General features: G+C 39.2%; 1 protein-coding gene across 1 annotated transcript in view; it reads right to left on the bottom strand.

Moving 5' to 3' along the window:
- Positions 1–274: 274 nt before the first annotated feature.
- LOC108796248 (vomeronasal type-2 receptor 26-like) overlaps positions 275–19,416 on the bottom strand; it is a 38,590-nt gene continuing 19,448 nt past the window's right edge. The window contains exons 4-7 of the mRNA XM_018567707.1: positions 15,404–15,695; positions 11,235–11,474; positions 4,549–4,672; positions 275–1,185 (exon numbers count right to left, since the gene is read on the bottom strand). Of these exons, the coding sequence (XP_018423209.1) occupies positions 275–1,185; positions 4,549–4,672; positions 11,235–11,474; positions 15,404–15,695 (1,567 nt within the window). The remainder of the gene's footprint in view (positions 1,186–4,548; positions 4,673–11,234; positions 11,475–15,403; positions 15,696–19,416) is intronic.

Here is a 19,416-nt window from a genome sequence, read left to right on the forward strand (position 1 = left end):
ACCCTTGCTGGGTAACCGTATAACATGCTACAAGTTTTACTTTTCATATCATAGCCATTGAAGGGGTAGCCAGATTTTAGTATTTTATATGTTAGTTATATATGATGAATTTAGTTTTTTAATATGAGATTAAATAATGTTGTGATAGAAATCTAATTGTGTTTGATATAGTTTTTTATTTGAAATAATTTTGCTCTGTGGTGGGATCTCCTTATTTTGAGGGAACTAGGAAATTTCTAATAAAAAAATTCCTGGAGTTCTTCTTTAAGAGCAGTTACTCGTATATTGTCTTCTTATCAAGTAAACTTGATTGTGTATTTAATTTGGGTTTAAATAAGATAATTAAACATTTTGGGAAAAATATGCAGCTTAGAAGTCCAGCACTTGAGACCAATATGGCAAATACCTCCACAGCTACCATATATTTGCCTTTGGTGCTCAAATAGGCCGGGATCATGGCAATCCAGGCACTGCAGAACACCAGCATGCTGAAGGTGATGTACTTGGCTTCATTAAAACTGTCTGGTAATGTCCTCACCATGAAAGCCAGAAGAAAACTCACAGCTGCCAGAAACCCCATATAACCCAACACAGAGTAGAACCCGATAACTGACCCTTCATTACACTGAATGACAATCTTGTCCTGATAAGACTGAGTGTCAATTTCCTTAAAAGGGTGAGAAGTGGACAACCAAATAAGACATATTATCACCTGAACAGATGAACACAATGATACTATAGAGTTTGACAGTTTGCTTCCAATCCATTTCCTCCAGTTGCTGCCAGGTTTGGTGGCTTTGAAAGCAATGTAAACAATGATTGTTTTAGCGAGAAGAGAGGAGACGGCTATGGAGAAGATGACTCCAAATGTCATGACACGGAGTATACAGGTTATATCCAGTGGTTGACCAAGGAACAAGAACACACAGAGGAAGCTCAACAAGATGGAGACAAGGAGAACAAAACTCAGGTTTCTGTTATTGGCTTTGACAATGGGGGTGTTCAGATAGGAAATAAAAATCCCCATTATGAAGAGAGTCACAATACAGAGTAAAGTAGAAGCTGTGATGAATACTTGAGAAAGGACATCAGGGTAGGAAAGAAACTCTTCCAGTTTTGCAATACACCGATCCTTCTTCTCATTGGGCCATTCATCATCTCTGCACTTCATACAGATCTCACTGTCTGCCAAGAACAATAGACATAACACACATTCATTTTTATTGTATTGTTTATATATCTATATATTCCTACTGTATCTATTGGAAAATGCCTCCAAACTGCTTAATCTATCAGTTTGTAAGAAGACTTCTACAGGCACCACACTGTAACAGTGCTTATGGTACAGCTTACAATGGGTAGAATTCTAGATGGATTTTTAAAAATATGTACGCAGTCCATCTGACTTGTCTTAATCTCACATCTATAGTTTAAAACATCTCACTGTGCACAACGGAGATTGTGCAATATATTTCACCAACGTCTGAGTAGTTGCATTGAACAAACCAGAAACATGTCAATACTGCATCTGTACATAAAATAAAGTAAAATAAAGAGAAAAGATAAACAGTAAATTAAGTCCATGGCATGTAGCATTCCCCTGTGTATACATACAGATGGCTATGTATTCACTACTATAATTTAAAACTGGCTTTGCACATCAAGATTCAGCAAGTTCCCAGGTATGCAAAGTCTACTGGAGTTGCTTAAATCCCGTTAATGGTTTAATTTTTTTTTAGATTTTCTTTTTCTTATTTTATATAAATGTTTTCCTCTGCCACATTGGTTAATTAAGCAACCTCATAATCATTTTTGGCATTATCCTTTTCGAAGATGGCCACAGTGCTGATATTAGCATAGCAGGGGGCTAGACATGTTTGGTGCCTGTTATAAGAATTTGAACGTGTTCTTTTAGCATGCAGCCTAGTCCTTTTTTGCCCTCTCAAACGTCATAGGCTGCCATAGGGGTGGTATAAGCATAGCAAGGGGCTTGGACAAGATATGGGGGCGTAGAAAAGTTTGGTGTCTGTTATAGGAAGCTGGACATGTTCTTTTACGTTAAGACCTCATCCTTTTTTTTTGGCCTCTTATTCTTCTAATCATGCCACATGGGTGGCATCAGAATAGCGGTGGGAATTGTTTGTTGACTGCGGTGATGTGCTGAACTTGATCATTTAGGTTTAGACCTAGTCCTGTCTTGGCCTATCAATATTCAAAGACTGCAAACATGGTGGTATCAGCATGGCAGGGACTCTGCACAGCCACATCACTTCTAATGTGAAAATACCAGACTGTGTACCTTCTCATAAGCTGCTTTTTAGTTTATGTCAAATAAGACAGGGCATCAACTGATCCAAACCTGTAAATCCATTCATGAGTGCTAATTGTTTTTTATACATGTGTAGCACCCTCCCTGACTTCTATGGGCAGGAGGAGCTGACATTTCACCTCAGGGATGTGTTCTGAGCCAGTATGTGCTGAAAGCAGAATTGGGCATCAGTCTCTTTAAGGATTTTATAATGCTTTTTTCCATGAATGGCTAAACAGGGAGAGAGGGTTAGGGCTGCCGAACTCCAGACTCACTGAATGCTTTCCATATGCACAGTGCAAAGGGCCTTTAAACCGAGAATGAGGTAACACTGTGTTAGAGGTCCATATCTGGTTGGCAGACATGTTTGAGATCTCCCCTGGGTGAGACACCAGACTCCCTTCAAGGTCCAAGGCCATTATGGCTTCTCCGGTTCCACCAGCAGACACAGTTCCTCCCTGGCTCTCCTTCCCAGGAATAAATCCTGACCTGACTGGGTCCACACCTGACCACCTTTAGGCTTCAGGCCTGGTCAGACAGCGCCCTCATAACGCACTTCCCCCAGGCAGGAGTCTGAGGGGGAAAGAGACCCTCACATGGTAAGGCCCAGATATTTAAGTCCTCTCTTATCATGCACCACTGGCCATGAAACTTCTAGTGGTTGGCTGGAGAGACATAGATATCCATAACATCCCACTATTGGTTGCTCTGCTCTGTGGCAAAGTTACACCCAGCAGCAGGCAGATGCAATCAATAACAGAATCCTAAGGGAAAGCCGTATGAGCACAGACTATGTAATCTGCTAGAGTGGATCCAGTGCTAGAAAACTAAATTTAAGAAGTCACCCCACTTAGGGCAAGGTGGCTACACATGTTAAATTGATTAATAAAAGATTGTAAGTGGAACTCCAGAAGTTAAACTGCCTTTAAGTTTTAAAAAAACAGCCTTTGCTGCTATACTTGCCAGCAATCAAAAGCTCCCCATACCAGTACTTTACTTCCCCGCTACACGCCACCAGTCTTCAAAGGTAAGTTATGGTCATCATTCAACCAAAATTTCTGTGATACTGGGCTGTCATGGAACCCTTCCTCGGGGGACATCATAAGGCAGCCTGGGCTCCTAATAATCCTGGACCAAGCACTGTGAGGGATTTTTGATTTAGGTGAAAGGACCACCCACAACTGCCTCTGAAGAAGGAGGAGGAGGTGACACCATCAGATCTACCTAAAGTCTGCAGTAACAGAGTATTAAAAAATCTTTGGGGCTGAGCGAGGACATGGGGATTTTTTTTTTGGGGGGGGCAGCTACACTTAAATGGTAGACAAAATCAAACACAGCGCCAGCAGATTTTGGTTCAAGAGAGTATTAATGAATGATGTTCAGGAGTGCAGGGCAATAACGGAGCGGCTCTCACCAGGTTCAGAACAACCTCAGCACTGCAAGACAAGACACAGAGAGCGCCTCCATCGCATAAAAACTTTTTAATAAACGAATAAAAAATGGTATAAAGGTACTCACAAAGGACGAATAAAAACAGGCATAAAAGGGTCAGAACGAAAGGTGCATAACCACCGGCTGTTCGTCTTCCCTGGTAGGTACGTGGTTTACGCGTTTCAGAGGTCAAGCCTCCTTCCTCAGAACCAATTGGGGGTGTTCCAGTGGGGGTGTTCCAGTGGAACACCCCCAATTGGTTCTGAGGAAGGAGGCTTGACCTCTGAAATGCGTAAACCACTTCCCTACCAGGGAAGACGAACAGCCGGTGGATATGCACCTTTCGTTCTGAGCCTTTTATGCCTGTTTTTATTCGTCCTTTGTGAGTACCTTTATACCATTTTTAGTATAGTTTATTTTAGTTTAGTTTATTTAAAAGTTTTTATGTGATGGAGGCGCTCTCTGTGTCTTGTCTTACATTTAAATGGTGTCTTACATGTAATGAATGGATGTTACTAAAGTTTTAAATGCCAGTGCTAGGATTTTAACCTCATAGGAGCCCATTGAACTGGCTGTAGCTAGTCAAAATTGTATCTCTGTATGCAAGAGGGTTTATTTCCATAGTCCAACAAAAATGTACAAGAATCCGTATTACACCTTTAACATGTGATTTTCTGCTCCACTAGAATATACTTCATAGGAAAATTATTAAGTGCTGTTGTTTACGTTGTAGCTTTCTCTCATCTGTGAATATTGGTAAAAAAAAATTAATTACTGAATACAACTTTATTTACAAGAGTGAGGTATACCGGTCTGATTGGATATCTCCCCTTCTGAACATGGGACACAGTCATAGCAGCAAGAGTGGATTGAAGATCCTGGCTTTTTTCTGCTTCCAGGCAAACAAACCTCTGAGCACCGAGATTCCAGCTGCTAAAAAGAAGTAAAAAAAAAAAAAGGATTGGTACGAACAATAAACCATTTTACTTATGTAAAATAACATTCAAAACACAATAAGAGTGTGGCCAACTGTTACTGTATATCCTCCACCATTGCTATAGAGCACAATGTGAGTGCAAGTCATTCACAAAACATTTCTTAACAACTCTAATATTGGCACATAGATGACTCATAGTTCAATGTTCATGGTATAGGGAGGGATTTCACAGACTCTCACATATCAGCCACTGCATTGGGAAAAGTCATACCATCTCCAGCTCTAGCTCTCTAAAAACCATTATTGAGCAATAGAGAATAGAAAAATGATCATCGGCTTTGTGGATATAGAGCCCTGCTCATATTTGTATCCCTATTTAATAAAGGATTTTAACTGCTGTAGGTGCTCTAGAACTTGCTCTTCAATGGGACAAACTGCTTGATCAATACAGCAAGGACCCAAATATGACTGTGAGATGGGCTTGTCTAAGACAGTTTCTGGCCTGGCTTTCTCAATTGAAGGAGGAAGGCAGGAAATATTGCAGCATCTGGAGAGAAACATGGAAAACTGATGGCAAAAAGACCAAGTGGTCCACCGAGTCTGGCCTTTTATATCTTCGTCTGAGGATAGACCTATGCTTAAAGGAGAACTATGGGGTTAGGGCTTTTCCCCATAGTTCTCCTTAGGGTAACGGGAGGACAGAAACTAGCGTCCTCCCATCACCCTAAGCTCAGTATACCGCTAGCTCAGTATACCGTGAGCTATTTTTAGGGTTTACATACATTGTAAATTATTTTACAAGTAGTTCTCCATGGAGGACCCCTATAGACTCTATTACATGAGTATGAGAAAGAAAAGATTCCTACAAATGTTTTATTTTTAATTTGTATTATACTTACATGTGATGGGCTGATAAGGCTAATATATGGCTAATATGTGGTTCTCCTCACCTTATTATCAGCTTCATTCCATGTTATTTTAGCAGAGTTGATTTGAAGTTGGTCTCCCTCTGTAGCCCATGGTGTGTACATACCAACATGAGCGGTGATTATTTTAAATTTGCTAGTCTTTACCCAATTTATTATTCTGTAGTGGAAGGGAAATTCACCATTTTCATCAAAAAAGGTCTTTCGATCTACATTCTTGAATGGATTTTTTATTTCTTTTAAATATTTATACAACTGGAGGGAAAAAAAAGAAAGCCTCAAATAAGTTAAAGATGAAGTTTAATTGTTTTTTTTATTTTACCTTCCCTGGTTCTCCTTCCTCCCTTCATCAACACTCTAATCTCATTTTTTAATATAGTCTTTGCATTTTTAGTAAATACTGTATAATATATTTACAAATGTCAGTGCTTCAATGTGCAATGCAGGCAGACCATTGATAATGCAAGGGTGCTGTACATAGCTTCCCAAAAAACATCTCTGCACCCTGCCTCAGTACTCCCACTCCAGAGACTTCAGTACTCCCTCTCAAGAGCCCTCAGTCCTGAAGCAAGAAGTGAGCTGGCTCTGGTGGGAAGGTATGCAAATACTCCAATGGCTTGATGGGTCATGTTTGGAGGATCAGGAGTTTCTGGGCAGATTGAGTTTGCATGCAGACTACCCTAGGTAACACCCACCTGTGATCCTAAGCCTCTATGCTGGAAAAACTGAAATACAGTGAATGTGAGGGGAAGGTCAGGGACAGTCAGACTGGGAAGGAAAGGGCTAGAATATGCTGGGCATCCTCCAGTCCAAAAAAGAGGCGGGCTCTATCTGACTTTTCTAAAGCTTCTAATGTACATTATGAGAAGCTCACAGTGTGCTTGGAGATCAAAGTAAGCAATTTCAGTCCGGGAGACGAGACGGTACAACTGTTCAAGACTGAAGGGAAAGCCGGAGTTTAGATTTCATGTTTGCATAATCATTAAAGATATTTATTATGTATCTTATTTGTGTAAAATGTTGCTAAATAGATTTTATATCAGTTTTTGAAAAGTAGGTAAGATTGTAAATAGATATATATAAGTGCATCGTACTGGACAGGTGTTGGTCTAGATTTCCATGTTTCGTTGAATCTCTAGCATGATGGAGTTTCAGACAGTTTCTCATTTACACCCACAGTTAGAGTGACACGAAACTCAGGAGTTTTCTGAATGGTTTATATGTGTAGAGAAGACTTACAAGCCACTGTGTTTTACTTTGCAATTGCTGTGGCAGCATTTGAAGGATGGAATGGTTGCATGAGAACTACTGCAGTGTTTTTAATTGTATACGGCAATTAGCAAAAACTTTTGAAGTTTAAAATCCATTCATTCATTTATTTATTGCCTGAAGAGGTCATTTCTGCTGGGACCACATTTTGGAGCTGGTTATTTGTTTTATAAAGAAGATACTATCCCTGTGATCCGCTCATTACTGAGTAGAAACAGGCAAAGTGTCAACTACCCTGAGGCTGTATTTGAGTGTGAAAAGCCGCCATTATTCTGACAGTTTGGGAAGTGCTGGCTTGTCTTCTTTGTTTTTAAAACTATATTTTTACAATCTCCTCTTTCTTTCATCTTATTAATTATATCCTCAACTATTAGTTTTTATTTGTCATCTCTATTATCTTACTAACATTGAGCTGCATGAACTCGTTTTCCCCACATATTAAATAAAACAATCAATAAAACATCCACTCCGCTTATTGAATATAACAAATATATAAAACATCTACCCCACTTATTGAATAAAAATTTAATAAAACATCCGCCCCACTTATTGAATAGAACATACATATTCCGTACTAACAAATGGCTGCATGGACTAATCTGTCCCACTAATTAAACATAACATATATTCTTATAGCCAATCTCAACTCTTAGCAATCCCTTTTGAAGCAGTTCAAGTAAAAACACACATTGTGACCTCCTGGTGCCAAAGTGTTTGCTTCATAAATCCAGTTAGATTCTTTTTGGCTTAAACCTCTCTTCAGATTACTCCCTCTCCATTGCTTTCATAATTTCTCTAAACCCCAGAACTGCAATACATCTGGATTTTTACTATAATGTTTTAAAAAATGTTTAGATACATTGTGACTTTTAAAACCTCTTTTAATATGGTAAACATGTTCCCTTAATTTCTCAGGTGGTCCTACCTATGTACTGTAATCCACAGGGGTACTGTAACATGTAGACCTCCCCTGTGGAATTGCATGAAATACAATTTTTAATTCTATTGTTTTTCTCTGTGTTTCTTATGTTAAAGTGATATTAAAGTCAAAAGGATTTTAAGCTATTTCAAATGCTGATGAAAATACTTACAATGGATGCTGCTCATTGATGCTTAAAAGTTTTAGTTTCCTGCAGAATCAGCTGGTCTTCTGAGCTCTGGTTCTGACTTCCTGTTTAATTCTAGGCTCACACCCAGGCGATTGCACTTGTGAGCTGTTTTTGCACATTTTTGTTTGGGCGATTCTGCGTTGAAAACCATGCAGTTCTCAAGCAGAGTGCTATGCAGTCACCCATGTGTGTGCTAGTAAGCTTTGTGTTTCCCCACAACCACACAGACACAGCAAATCAAGCTACTCCCCTCCCCCTGGCCCCCTCTCCGCCCTTCTCCAAGCTAGTGGATGAACAGTTCCTGGAGTCTGCGCTGTCCCTTGCAATCTTGTACTGGACAGGAAGTTCAGGGAAGCCGATCTGCGAGAGTTGGAAGCAGCTATTCAGAAACATGATGATTGTAAGTATTTGATCAAAAATATAAAGTTTGTAAAGTAATGTAATTATTGATAAATCGGAGATACTAAATGTTAACTGGCAGGCAACAAGGTTTGCGACGATACGCTCTAGCTTTAGGTTTAAAGGTGCGGTAAAAGCTATAACTTACCCAGGTAGATTACATCTCAGTTGGGGGACATATTTAAAGCAAAATTTCCATCATTACTCTGCTCCATTGAGTCTGATCTTCAGTAGAGGGCAAAAGAGTCTTATATGTGGTTTGGTAGGAATTCTTTATTAAAGATGGTGACCCTTCCCCGATTACTTTATCTCCTTAAGACATCACCAGTGGAAATCCCACTGAAAAAGTTCTGTTAGATTTATCTGGCTGGTAAGAAACCAAGGTTGAAACACAGTCTTCTTTCATATGCAAATTTACATGGGGGCATTGGGCTCCCAGATCCATTTAAATATTATAGCTAGCTAAGTGAACAGATCAGCTAGCTTGCTAGACCGGTGTAAACATTCGAGTTCTAAATTATCAGTCTCATTGGAGCAAGAGTCTATAGAGATGTATCTGCCAGTGATACCATGGTTACCAAGATCACGTCTTAAATCATGTTGAAATCATCCACTGATAGGTCTCACTCTAGGAGCAGTGCGATCATCACCACTTATAACGACTTCTAAGACAAGGTTCCCTGTACCATGACCCCGGTGTTAGGTAACCCTATGTTCTTACCAGGTTTACAGGATAAACCATTATTAAATATCAGAGATCAAAGGAAATTTCGATTCTATGAATTTGTGCCCCAAGAAGGAGTACCATCGATATCAGAGCTTTCCGAGAACTACTCGCCTTATGTAGATGGCAGATAGTCCAATTGTCTAGTTTATTGACAGAAGATCTGATGGGAGCTCATTGCTTAGTCAATGCAGAAAGGCGATAACACCACCAATTCAACTCTCTTAAATTGCTGAAATTAGAAATATGGAGGAACTTACAGCATCTCTATATCATAGAGAAATTTAATTCAGAGATATCTGGTTGAATTGGAAGTGATTCACCCATTCTCAAAAATATTGTATCAAGTCTACCTATTACTATAGATATTTTATTTATTACAGGTATTTATATAGTGCTGACAATTTTACCCAGCGCTTTACATAGTTGCACATTCACATCAGTCCCTAGCCTCAAAGAGCTTACAATCTAAGGTCCCCATCTCACATGCATACATAGAGGGCCAACTTAGAGAGGAGCCAATTAACCTTCCAGCATGTCTTTGGAGCGCGGGAGGAAACTGGAGTACCCAGTGGAAACCCATGCAAGCACAGGGAGAACATGCAAACTCCTTGCAGATAGTGGCCTGGCTTCGAACCAGGGACCCCCAGTGCTGCAAGGCAGAAGCGCTAACCACTCCGCCACTGTGCTGCCCTTTAACAAGATTATGGAGGCAGTTAAAAAATCGGGGTCTTACACTGGAATGTTTGCCTTTTTTTAAATGTGTTTTATTTTTTTCTCTGCTTGTTTTGTTTGATTTGGGGGAGGGGGTTGGGATAAGAAAAGATTATATTGGGTAATGATAGAATCATGTTATAGTTAGGAATAGACATGTGCACTGCCAAAAAATTTGTTTAGATTCGTTTTAAATTCGGATTTGTGTTATTTCGTTTTTCGGGATTCGTGTGTGAAAGTCAATTCGGAATTCGGATTCGGACGAAATTCGTTAGCGGTAGTTCGTTCGCACGTTCGTTTCGTTTTCGTTTCTTATTCGTTTCGTTCATTCGTTCGTTCGTTTGCAGCAAAGTGACATTTGAGGGGGGAAATGTTTTTCTTCAACGAAACGAATAAGAACCGAAAACGAAACGAACGTTCGAACGAACTACCGCTACCGAATTTCGGAAACGGAAATTCGGATTCGTTTGCATTCGTTAGAACTGTAATTCGGAATTCGGAATACATCCGAATGTCCGAATTTCCGAAAATCCGTCCGAATTTCGATTCGGAACGAAACGAATCGCACATGTCTAGTTAGGAATAATGAATGTATTAGCTAGATGGAAATAACTGAAAACAGTTGTATTTATACATAAGAGGAAACAGAACTGTGAATGTTACCATGTATTAGTCAAAGAAAAAATTATAAATAAGGAATTTTTTTTTTTTAAAGTGTATTTGCTGCTTGTTAAAATATGTAAATATCCAATGTCTATAGTCTGGTCATAATCTCAGATCACTAGTACTTTTAAACAGTTTAAACTTTATGTTTATATACAACAATGAAGCCTAAAAATCAGCCACTGACTGATGGACTATATTGTTTTACCTGCTGGAATCTGTTATTAATAAAGCTGTGATTAAACTTGTTGAATAAATTAATCGCTTCAGCCATAGCTTCCACTGCAAGATATGCTCGTAGAGATTCTCCGTAGATCATACTTTCCATCATTATTGGAAGAAGAAATCCTACTGAATAAGATTGGTCAATAATAGTAGCATTTTGGAAATGAACATTTTTCCCATCTTGAGATGATGTCATATTGTAAAATGTAACGACCAGAGATTTTATCACGGCATTAATTTGTGAATGTCTTGACAATAGTTGGTCATCAAACAGACTATTATCTCTCAGAATTGGAGGATTAACTGGTTCTAAAATTAATATTGTTATAAACCTAAAGTAAAAAGATACTGAATGGATGTCAGTTGAAGACCAGGCTGGGGGAAGGATAAGCATAACATTTTTTTTGTATGTAGTGTATTCAAATAGATAATAAAAGGAATTTCTTGTGACGGAACCACAAAGTATTAAAACCTTGCAATGTGCATTATTAATTGTGTCTTTCCACTGATCAATTGCAGCAGAATTCACAGTCATTCTTTTTTCAAAAGCCACACAAATCTCCCGGGAAGTCAAATATCTCTTCACAATTTCTGCCTCCTTCTCTCCAGTATCATTGTCTGAAAAAAGTATTCCAACCCAGTTCCATCCAAAATGTTTCACTAGTTTGGTGATTGCTAAATAATGGACATAATCATTCTGAACGGTCCTGAAAACATGCGGGTAAAGCCGCCTGTCACTCAATGAGTCATCCGTGCTTCCATAGCTGACCTAAAAAGAAAAAGAACAACTATAATGTTATTATATTTTCAGATTACGCTTAGATCAAGCTGACAATTACATTATTATTAGAGGTTGTAGCGTGCCAAAATTTTAGCCACATCGGGAGTGGGGTGATTTTTTATGTTTATGTTAAAATATTATTTTTTTCTGGAATACTGCTTAAAACTTCCAAACAATGACATATTTTCTGAAAAGAGAGGTCCTGTAGAATAAAGAAATGCTAGTTGCAATTTTTCATGTTGCACAATATTTACGCAAATGTCTATGAAATTAATGTTTTGAGGAAAAAATACACAATACAAGCCCGCTATGTGATAGCACAGAGGAAGTGACAGGTCTATATGTAGCCATCAGGGGACTTTTAGACCCATAATTACACCCGTGGACCCAAAAGAAGCTGATGGAGCCTGGACTACACCATCATCTCCTCTGGCCACAATGGTCAGCGGAATGACAGCCTGAAAATCCTAATAAATTGTGGGCTCATTCACCAAAGGGATTGGTGAATGAACCAATGCATTAAAAGATTTAAAAGGTCTTATTTTCATTGAAAGCAAGAAATCCTGGGCCTGGCTTCCTAAAAGGCTGGGAGGAGGAATTAATATTGTAAACAAATGTAATAAATATGGTGACAGTGCTGGGCCTGTTCACGGTAAAATAAGGGTTAAAGGGCACCAAGGACTCTGAGCTAGAAAGGTTAAGGGATTTCGGGAGGCAGATTACATTACAGAGAAGAGGCTTGCTTTGCAGTTCTTTCTGGGTTTTTCCGAGTTCTGCTATAGGTTAGTCAGGTGGCTGGAGATGGCTTTATTAAGGATGGCTGGAGCAGAGTTCAGGGGAGAGCCAGTGAGCCTGAGGAAAAGCTAGTGGGGCTGAGAGAGAGTCAGTGAGGCTGAGGCAGCCAGTGTGAGTGCAGGTCAGATTTATAGTGAGGGTTAGTCTGTGGAGGAACAGACAAAGGACCAGTGGGTCAAAACAGCCAGACACTGAAAGTGGAAGCCAGGAGGCTGAATCTGTGTTTGTTTTTCAAGTAACACATGAATGTTAATTTGGAAAACCCCTGCAAGGGAAGCCAATGTGGACTTTTGATCTTTTGTTTCAAAAAAGAAGATATTTGTGAGTGGACTGCGTCCCTAATGCACTACCTTGAGCTAATTTTCCCACCATGCAGATCCAACGGATGTCATACTTAATGAAACTAGTTAAGCTTCAGAAGATCTCAGTGCTGAAGTCAGCAAAAATTAGGAAAGTAGAACTTCAGAATTGCCTGGCAGATGGCTATCTTTTGACCGAACACAGAGGTGTAGGAAGTGAATGTTGTACCTTCATAAGTGATGAACAAAATAACATCCATAAACATTTGGATAAAGTAAGGGAACACCAAAAGAAGGCCAGATACTTGGAAACTGAAGGTTGGAATGCCTTTAAGGAAATGGGAAGTGGCATTAAAGTGACATCAAACCCTCAGATTTTTTAACATAAAACAATACTGTAATGTGTGCCTTACTGTAATCCATGGTTGTTTCCCTTCTCTTTGCTGCTCTTCCTTTTAAATCTGTATCTCTTCTCATGCTGGGCAGAACTTCTGTTTTGCAGCAGACTGCCTTGTCTCAGGAATGGATACATGGTGTCTGTGTATAGGTTTGTATAGGTTTGTAACCTGAGCCAGCACTACAGGAAGAGGCCTTGAGCTGCAAAGGGAAGTTCTCCCCAAGCATGAGAAGACATGAGGATTTAAAAGGAAGAGCAGCAAAGAGAAGGGAAACAACTATGGATTACAGTAAGGTACACATTACAGTATTGGTTTTTGTTAAAAAATCTGAGGGTTTAATGTCACTTTAAGTTGTGAAAAGCATTGGCTCGTAGTTGTCGTCCGTTTTTAAAAAATGTGGCATAGTTATTTTATTTAACTTATTGCTGCTCTTATCCCTATATTTTCCTTGTCACTTTTCCTGCTGCAGTATACATTTTATATCTAAGAAAACAAGACCCTCAGGTTATGATGGTCATTATGATACAGGGTTAGCCTAGTATGTATCTTAGCAATCATCCAAATGGTTGCTCTCTAAGGACTGTGACAGTATACTGCAATATATTTACATATGCCTGAAGTACAGTGGCCTAGTAGATTCAGTATAGATACTGTGCTCAGTTGCATGGGGGAAAAATTAGCTTTTGCCTACACTGAAGTGCTGCCATTTTATGTTCAACCTTTTATATTAATATATTATATGATCATTTTATATAATATGTATATGAAGCTGACATGGGCCAAGTTAAAAGATATTGCAAGAACACTTGGAACAGCATGCCAAACCGGTGTATGTGTGGATGTGAAAGAAACAGCATTCCAACACTTAACTGACTTTCCTGTTATACTTTAATGGCGTATTAAGCACATCTTGGCATGTGTGTCCATTCTCTTGCAGTTGCAATATTGATATCATAATCTGGGTCGACCAACCAATGTTATGTTGAAAGAAATGTATTAGTCTTTATGAGAAAATTCACCCAATGCTGGGTTTTCATGTGATAGAGCCCGGTAAAAGCAGTACAAGCTCTAATACAGAATTATCTATTCTGCAGCCAGGCTTGAAAAATAAATGATACATATAATATTATAATGTAATGCAATTGACTATTGCAACTCCCTCCTCATTGGCCTACCTCTACACAGGCTATCCCCCCTTCAGACTATCATGAATGCACTGTAGGGCCCTCCTTACCATCTTGTCTTGAATTGTATTGTGACTGTAATGTCTTCCTTATATAGTAAAGTGCTGCGCAAACTACTGGCGCTATATAAATCCTGTATAATAATAATAATAATATAGATAGCATTAACCTATGCAATATGAAATGTATATTGCATCGTTCTACTCTCACCTAGAAATTCTGTCATGTGTCTGTTTGCCACATCAACTTTCATCTTGATTGAAAATGAATGTTTATTTGTCAACTAGCATCTAGATCGATAATGAAGACTTGGCAACATGTACTTTGATCTGTAATGTTTGTCTATCACATCAACTTGTACTTTGATATCAAATTGTTTTATTTGCTTTGTCATCTACTCCTTGAAAATCTGTATAAATGTACCAACTAAAACTCATTCAAATCAGTACAGAATCAGCATTCAACGAAGTCTGTGATCTGTTACCACATAAGAATTTCACCACCAGATCATTTATATAACAGGCACCATAGACATTAACACTGTAGATGGGAGAATCTTATCTTTTTGAATTAATGTTTGTGCTGCAGTGCCTTTTTGCTGACAACATGCTTAAGATCTGGACAGGAGGTGAACATAGAGTGCTTTGGTCTGGGTCCCTCACACTACCCCAGTACAGTGCTCCGATCTACAGAACTTCTCAAGCTGTGTAAGCCCCGTTGGTTGCAGAACTGTCAAAGTGGACTATGGAATAGAGTAACAGAGGTGAGCATGGAAATAAAAACATTTGACAGTGGTTTAGAAAGCTGTAATTGGCAATATGTCTACTATATAGCAGCATTGTCACCCTAGGAAAGAAGATAGGTTAGGACTCCCTGACCTCTACTCATCTTCAAAACATGGTGGTGGTGGTGGTGGATCTGTAGTCCTGTAGTAGATAACTTAAGACCAAACTATCTAAAAGATCAAATAAGAGAAGTTGATTGTTAGGATTTGCACATGCTCTTACTTTCAAAGACTGTTATGTGTTTGTAGAATGTGTCTTGAGGGGGGGTTCTGTAGTCCATAAAGATAACTGTTAAACTAAAAGACCAAACTATTTAAAAGGTCAAATAAAAGAAGTTGATTGTTAGGAATTACATATGCTTTAACTTTTAAAGGCTGTGATGTGTTTATAGAATGTATCTTGCTAACTCTGTTGACTTAGATTAATATTACAAAAATAAAAGTAGTTTTCACTGACCTGTGTGTATCTGTACAGTCCGAGGATTTGGGCAATTGGGATTGTTGTGGCTGAAAATTGATCTCCAATAACACCGGCCAGCTTGCCGTGCTCTGTACAGGAATAATTAGGAATTGTCTTCTCCGGCCCAGATAAGATCTTTAGAACACTCTGTACAGCTTTCCTGGGTTCCAGCCATGAATCATATAGGTGGAAGCCTAGAGTGATGTTCGGTAAGATGTCTGGATCCTGATTAATATTTTCAATTGCAAAAAGGAAAGCTAGGAGACTTATAAGAGGCCGAGTGGATGATCTACAAAATGTTTTTTGATTGTGAAAAAAGTTAACAATTCCTATAGACATGTAACACATTTTTTAAATATTTGCACATGCGATCAACGTAATATAAAGTACAGATAGAAAGATGTCTGGGCAATGCTTCTTCAGGCATATATGAACAGCAAAAGGAATGTCGAGGTTCAGTTAGTCTATGTTTTACATGGCAGGTAAAATGTCCCACCACTAGATGTTTAAAGCAATCACTTTGTATACATAGTTACATAGTATTTGAGGTTGAATAAAGACATTAGTCCATCAAGTCCAACCTATTAGGATCTCATTCTAGGAGTACCCGTACCCCTGTATATTACGGTCCCTTAAGAAATCGTCCAAAAGTTTCTTGAACAATTCCACATTATTTGCTGAAATCACCGCCTGTGGCAGTGAGTTCCAGACCCTAACTGATCTTACTGTGAAGAACCCCTTTCGCCCCTTGTGCTGGAATTTTTTTTCCACCAATTTTAGGTGATGGCCTCTAGTTTTTGTAACGGAGTTAATTTTAAACAGTTTATCGCTAATGTTGCTACCACCATTAAACATTTTGTACATGGAAATCATATCCCCCCTTAATCTCCTCACCTCTAATGTGAACATGTTTAAATTTAGTAGCCTCGTCTCGTAGCTCTGGTCCTCCATACCCCTAATTAGTTTGGTTGACCTTCGCTGGACTTTTTCCAACTCAAGATCCAAAACACTTACTTGTGAACTGTTTCAGTATATTTTGCTCAGGACTGGTGGGTTGTGTATGCATAGACCAAACGTTTCTTGTTTAGAGTAGGGTAGGAGCAAAACACATGTCAGTTTGTGTCCTGTTGAAGAGATTTGCCTTCACTTCCTGTCCTGGAGAAGTAACAGAAAGTGACAGAATATCCCCCCAAAGTGAGGTAAATTCCCCTAATCTCAAAACAGATGTCCTCAATGGAAGATTATCCCTCTTGCTCTGATGACAAATGTACATTTTGGGATTTCCCATCACTTTCTGTCTCATGCTATGGAAACACAGCTCTCAATAGGTATATTTTTTGGGGAGATTGAAGTAATCTCATCCTTGTGCTAAATATATAAAGTGTGAATTGTGCAGCGCTAAAAACTAAAGTGCATAATATAAAATGTAAATATATAAATATATATAATTAAATAGTGCGGTTACGAGATATGCGGTAACTTATTTTCAGATGTAAACGCTCCTATAGGTCCCTACATGTTTCGCCCCCAGAAGGATAAAGCGCGGATCCACATTTTTTACCTTGTGCTAAATATGCATGTAGACAACATAAATGTACATGTATCTGTGCACAGGAGGGAATCACAGGTAAAGAATAAGGGGGTTATTCGCAAAGGAGATGAAGGCTATAGCCATAGCTGTGGCTAAAACTGGTAGACCATGCTCCCACAATGATCAGTGTCAATGAACAGAACAACAGCAAACCCACTAAACTTTGGCACCTGAGTACTTACTTTTTAGCACATACAGAATATGCAGTGCAACTCTGTGATGTTCAGAAGCAATTCCTTAAGTTAAATGATAGACATGATACCGATCATTTTGTGCTATGGAATGCTCATAAAGCTTTTATAAGAGACCTATCCTATATTATCCTAAAAACCTAGCTCCCAAAGGAAGACAAAAACATATGCAGCAAATTGAACACATTCTGCAGAACATTAGGGGGCAATTTAATTAACAAAAACCTCCCATCTCAATAATTTGCAACAGAATTGTTCAGGGACAGACAGGCCGTAACAATATTACTACTGTATAAATATAAACACAATTTTAAACATTGCAATGCTCTTCGTAACAAACCAGACTCTGATTTGTCCATACAACTCTAATTTCATTATCTTAACAACAAAAATGGCTCAGTTTATTCAATTTACAAACAAAGCCAAACCTGAAGCTATTGTAAATATTTTAAAAACATACTATAGCTTGTAATATAACTTTATTTTTACATTTCGTTTTATTCGGAATGGATTTATGTACGAATTTCACATTTGGACATTTGGATTCATCCGAATCTATGAATTCCAATGCAAACGAATCCAAATGGGCGTTTATTTAAAAAATGTGGTTGCGTCCGAATTGTTTTTAAAAACGAAACTATATCAAAACTACAGTAAATGTGACTGTTCTCTGGCCAATCAGATAGTTTTTTTTGGCTGTTGGGGGTTGCATTACAGGCATGATCAAGTGACTTCCTGCTGTGGATTATTCCGAAATGAAAATTTGGAATCCAATTTCAAATCCGATAATTGAAAGAAATAGAAATCTAAATAAATACGAAACAAAAATTTTTTTTGCAAGGTTACATGTCTAATATATAATTTTTCAGAATTGTGGGAATGTTGAGGTGCTACACCACCAATATAGTTCACTCAACATTGTTTGTTATCTGAACTTCAAGCCCTCATTCACACTAGAAACAGCCGGCACGTACAGCTCCATGCTGCGTGCACGGCCATTTCGGCAGCTCCCGCAAAGGACACGTGCAGCGTGTGATTAGTACGCAGCTCCTGTCCTTCTCTATGGGACTACGCGGGCGTACACCACCCTATGCTTACCCGCCTTGCACTTCTGTGCGGGTGAGCGTACTCGTACGTAGACAGGATTGATCCTGTCTGTGTCCGAGCCAAGAAACATGCACCTGCACGAACCTGGACTTGGGGTTAGCATAGGGCGGCGTATGGCCGCGTAGTCCAATAGAGAAGGACGGGGGCTGCGTACTAATCACATGCAGCACCTGTCCTTTGCGGGAGCTGCCCGATATGGCCGTGCACGCTGCATGGAGCTGTACGTGGCAGCCATTTCTAGTGTGAATTAGGGCTAATGGAGAATAGTACAATACCCTTGGGTTATCAAGGTGATGTATTTGGCCCATCTTTATACAGCAGAAAGATATATTTCATCATCATTTTTATTTCTTTTATATATACTGTGAGGATTAATTGTGGGCACTACTATGTTTGTAGGAAACGTCTGCATTATATCAGTGGTTGGTTAAAATAACAACCATAATGGAGTCTCAGAATTAATAGAATATCTCTCTGAACACTGAGTGTAAAGGCAATCCCCAAGGCATGGTCCCTTATTTAATTTATCCTTTTAAACACGTTTGAACGTCACCTGTGTGTCTAGCTGCAAGCTGCAATACTAACAAAGTAAAAAAAAACACAGTGAAAATGAATTGCCGTATTTTTCGCTCCATAAGACGCATTTTGTGTTCCCCCAAAAGGCGGGGGAAAAGTGTGTACGTCTTATGGAGCGAATCCCTAGTTTTTTTGTACATTTAGCCCTGCTAAAGCAGAGCTAAACGCACAGTGGAAGTGTGACGGACCCCGGTACTCAGGATGAGTATGTCCGCCGCTGTCTTCTTCCTTGCTGAGGAGATATTGGAACCTGAAGATCCTTAGCTCCCAGTTTCCCAAGTCACTAGCCAAGGCTCAGTGTAGGTGAAACAAACTCTGATTTATTGAGCAACGGTACAAACTTATATACAGCAAGTGATGAAATCAGAATATAATCCCATCACATCCCCCCTCCCCTCCCAGACCATCGGTCTGCTCAACACCACAGGTGTCCACCTGCTAACGAACTCCAGACGGCCATAGCAGGAGCCTGGCCAGAATGTCATTGTTCTGAGCTCCCTCAGAGAACAATGGGAGATAACGAGGGATGGTGCTGATAGTCTTTC

This window comes from Nanorana parkeri, unplaced genomic scaffold (assembly GCF_000935625.1).
Source record: "Nanorana parkeri isolate BGI_ZX_2015 unplaced genomic scaffold, ASM93562v1 scaffold1085, whole genome shotgun sequence".
Lineage (NCBI taxonomy): Eukaryota > Metazoa > Chordata > Amphibia > Anura > Dicroglossidae > Nanorana > Nanorana parkeri.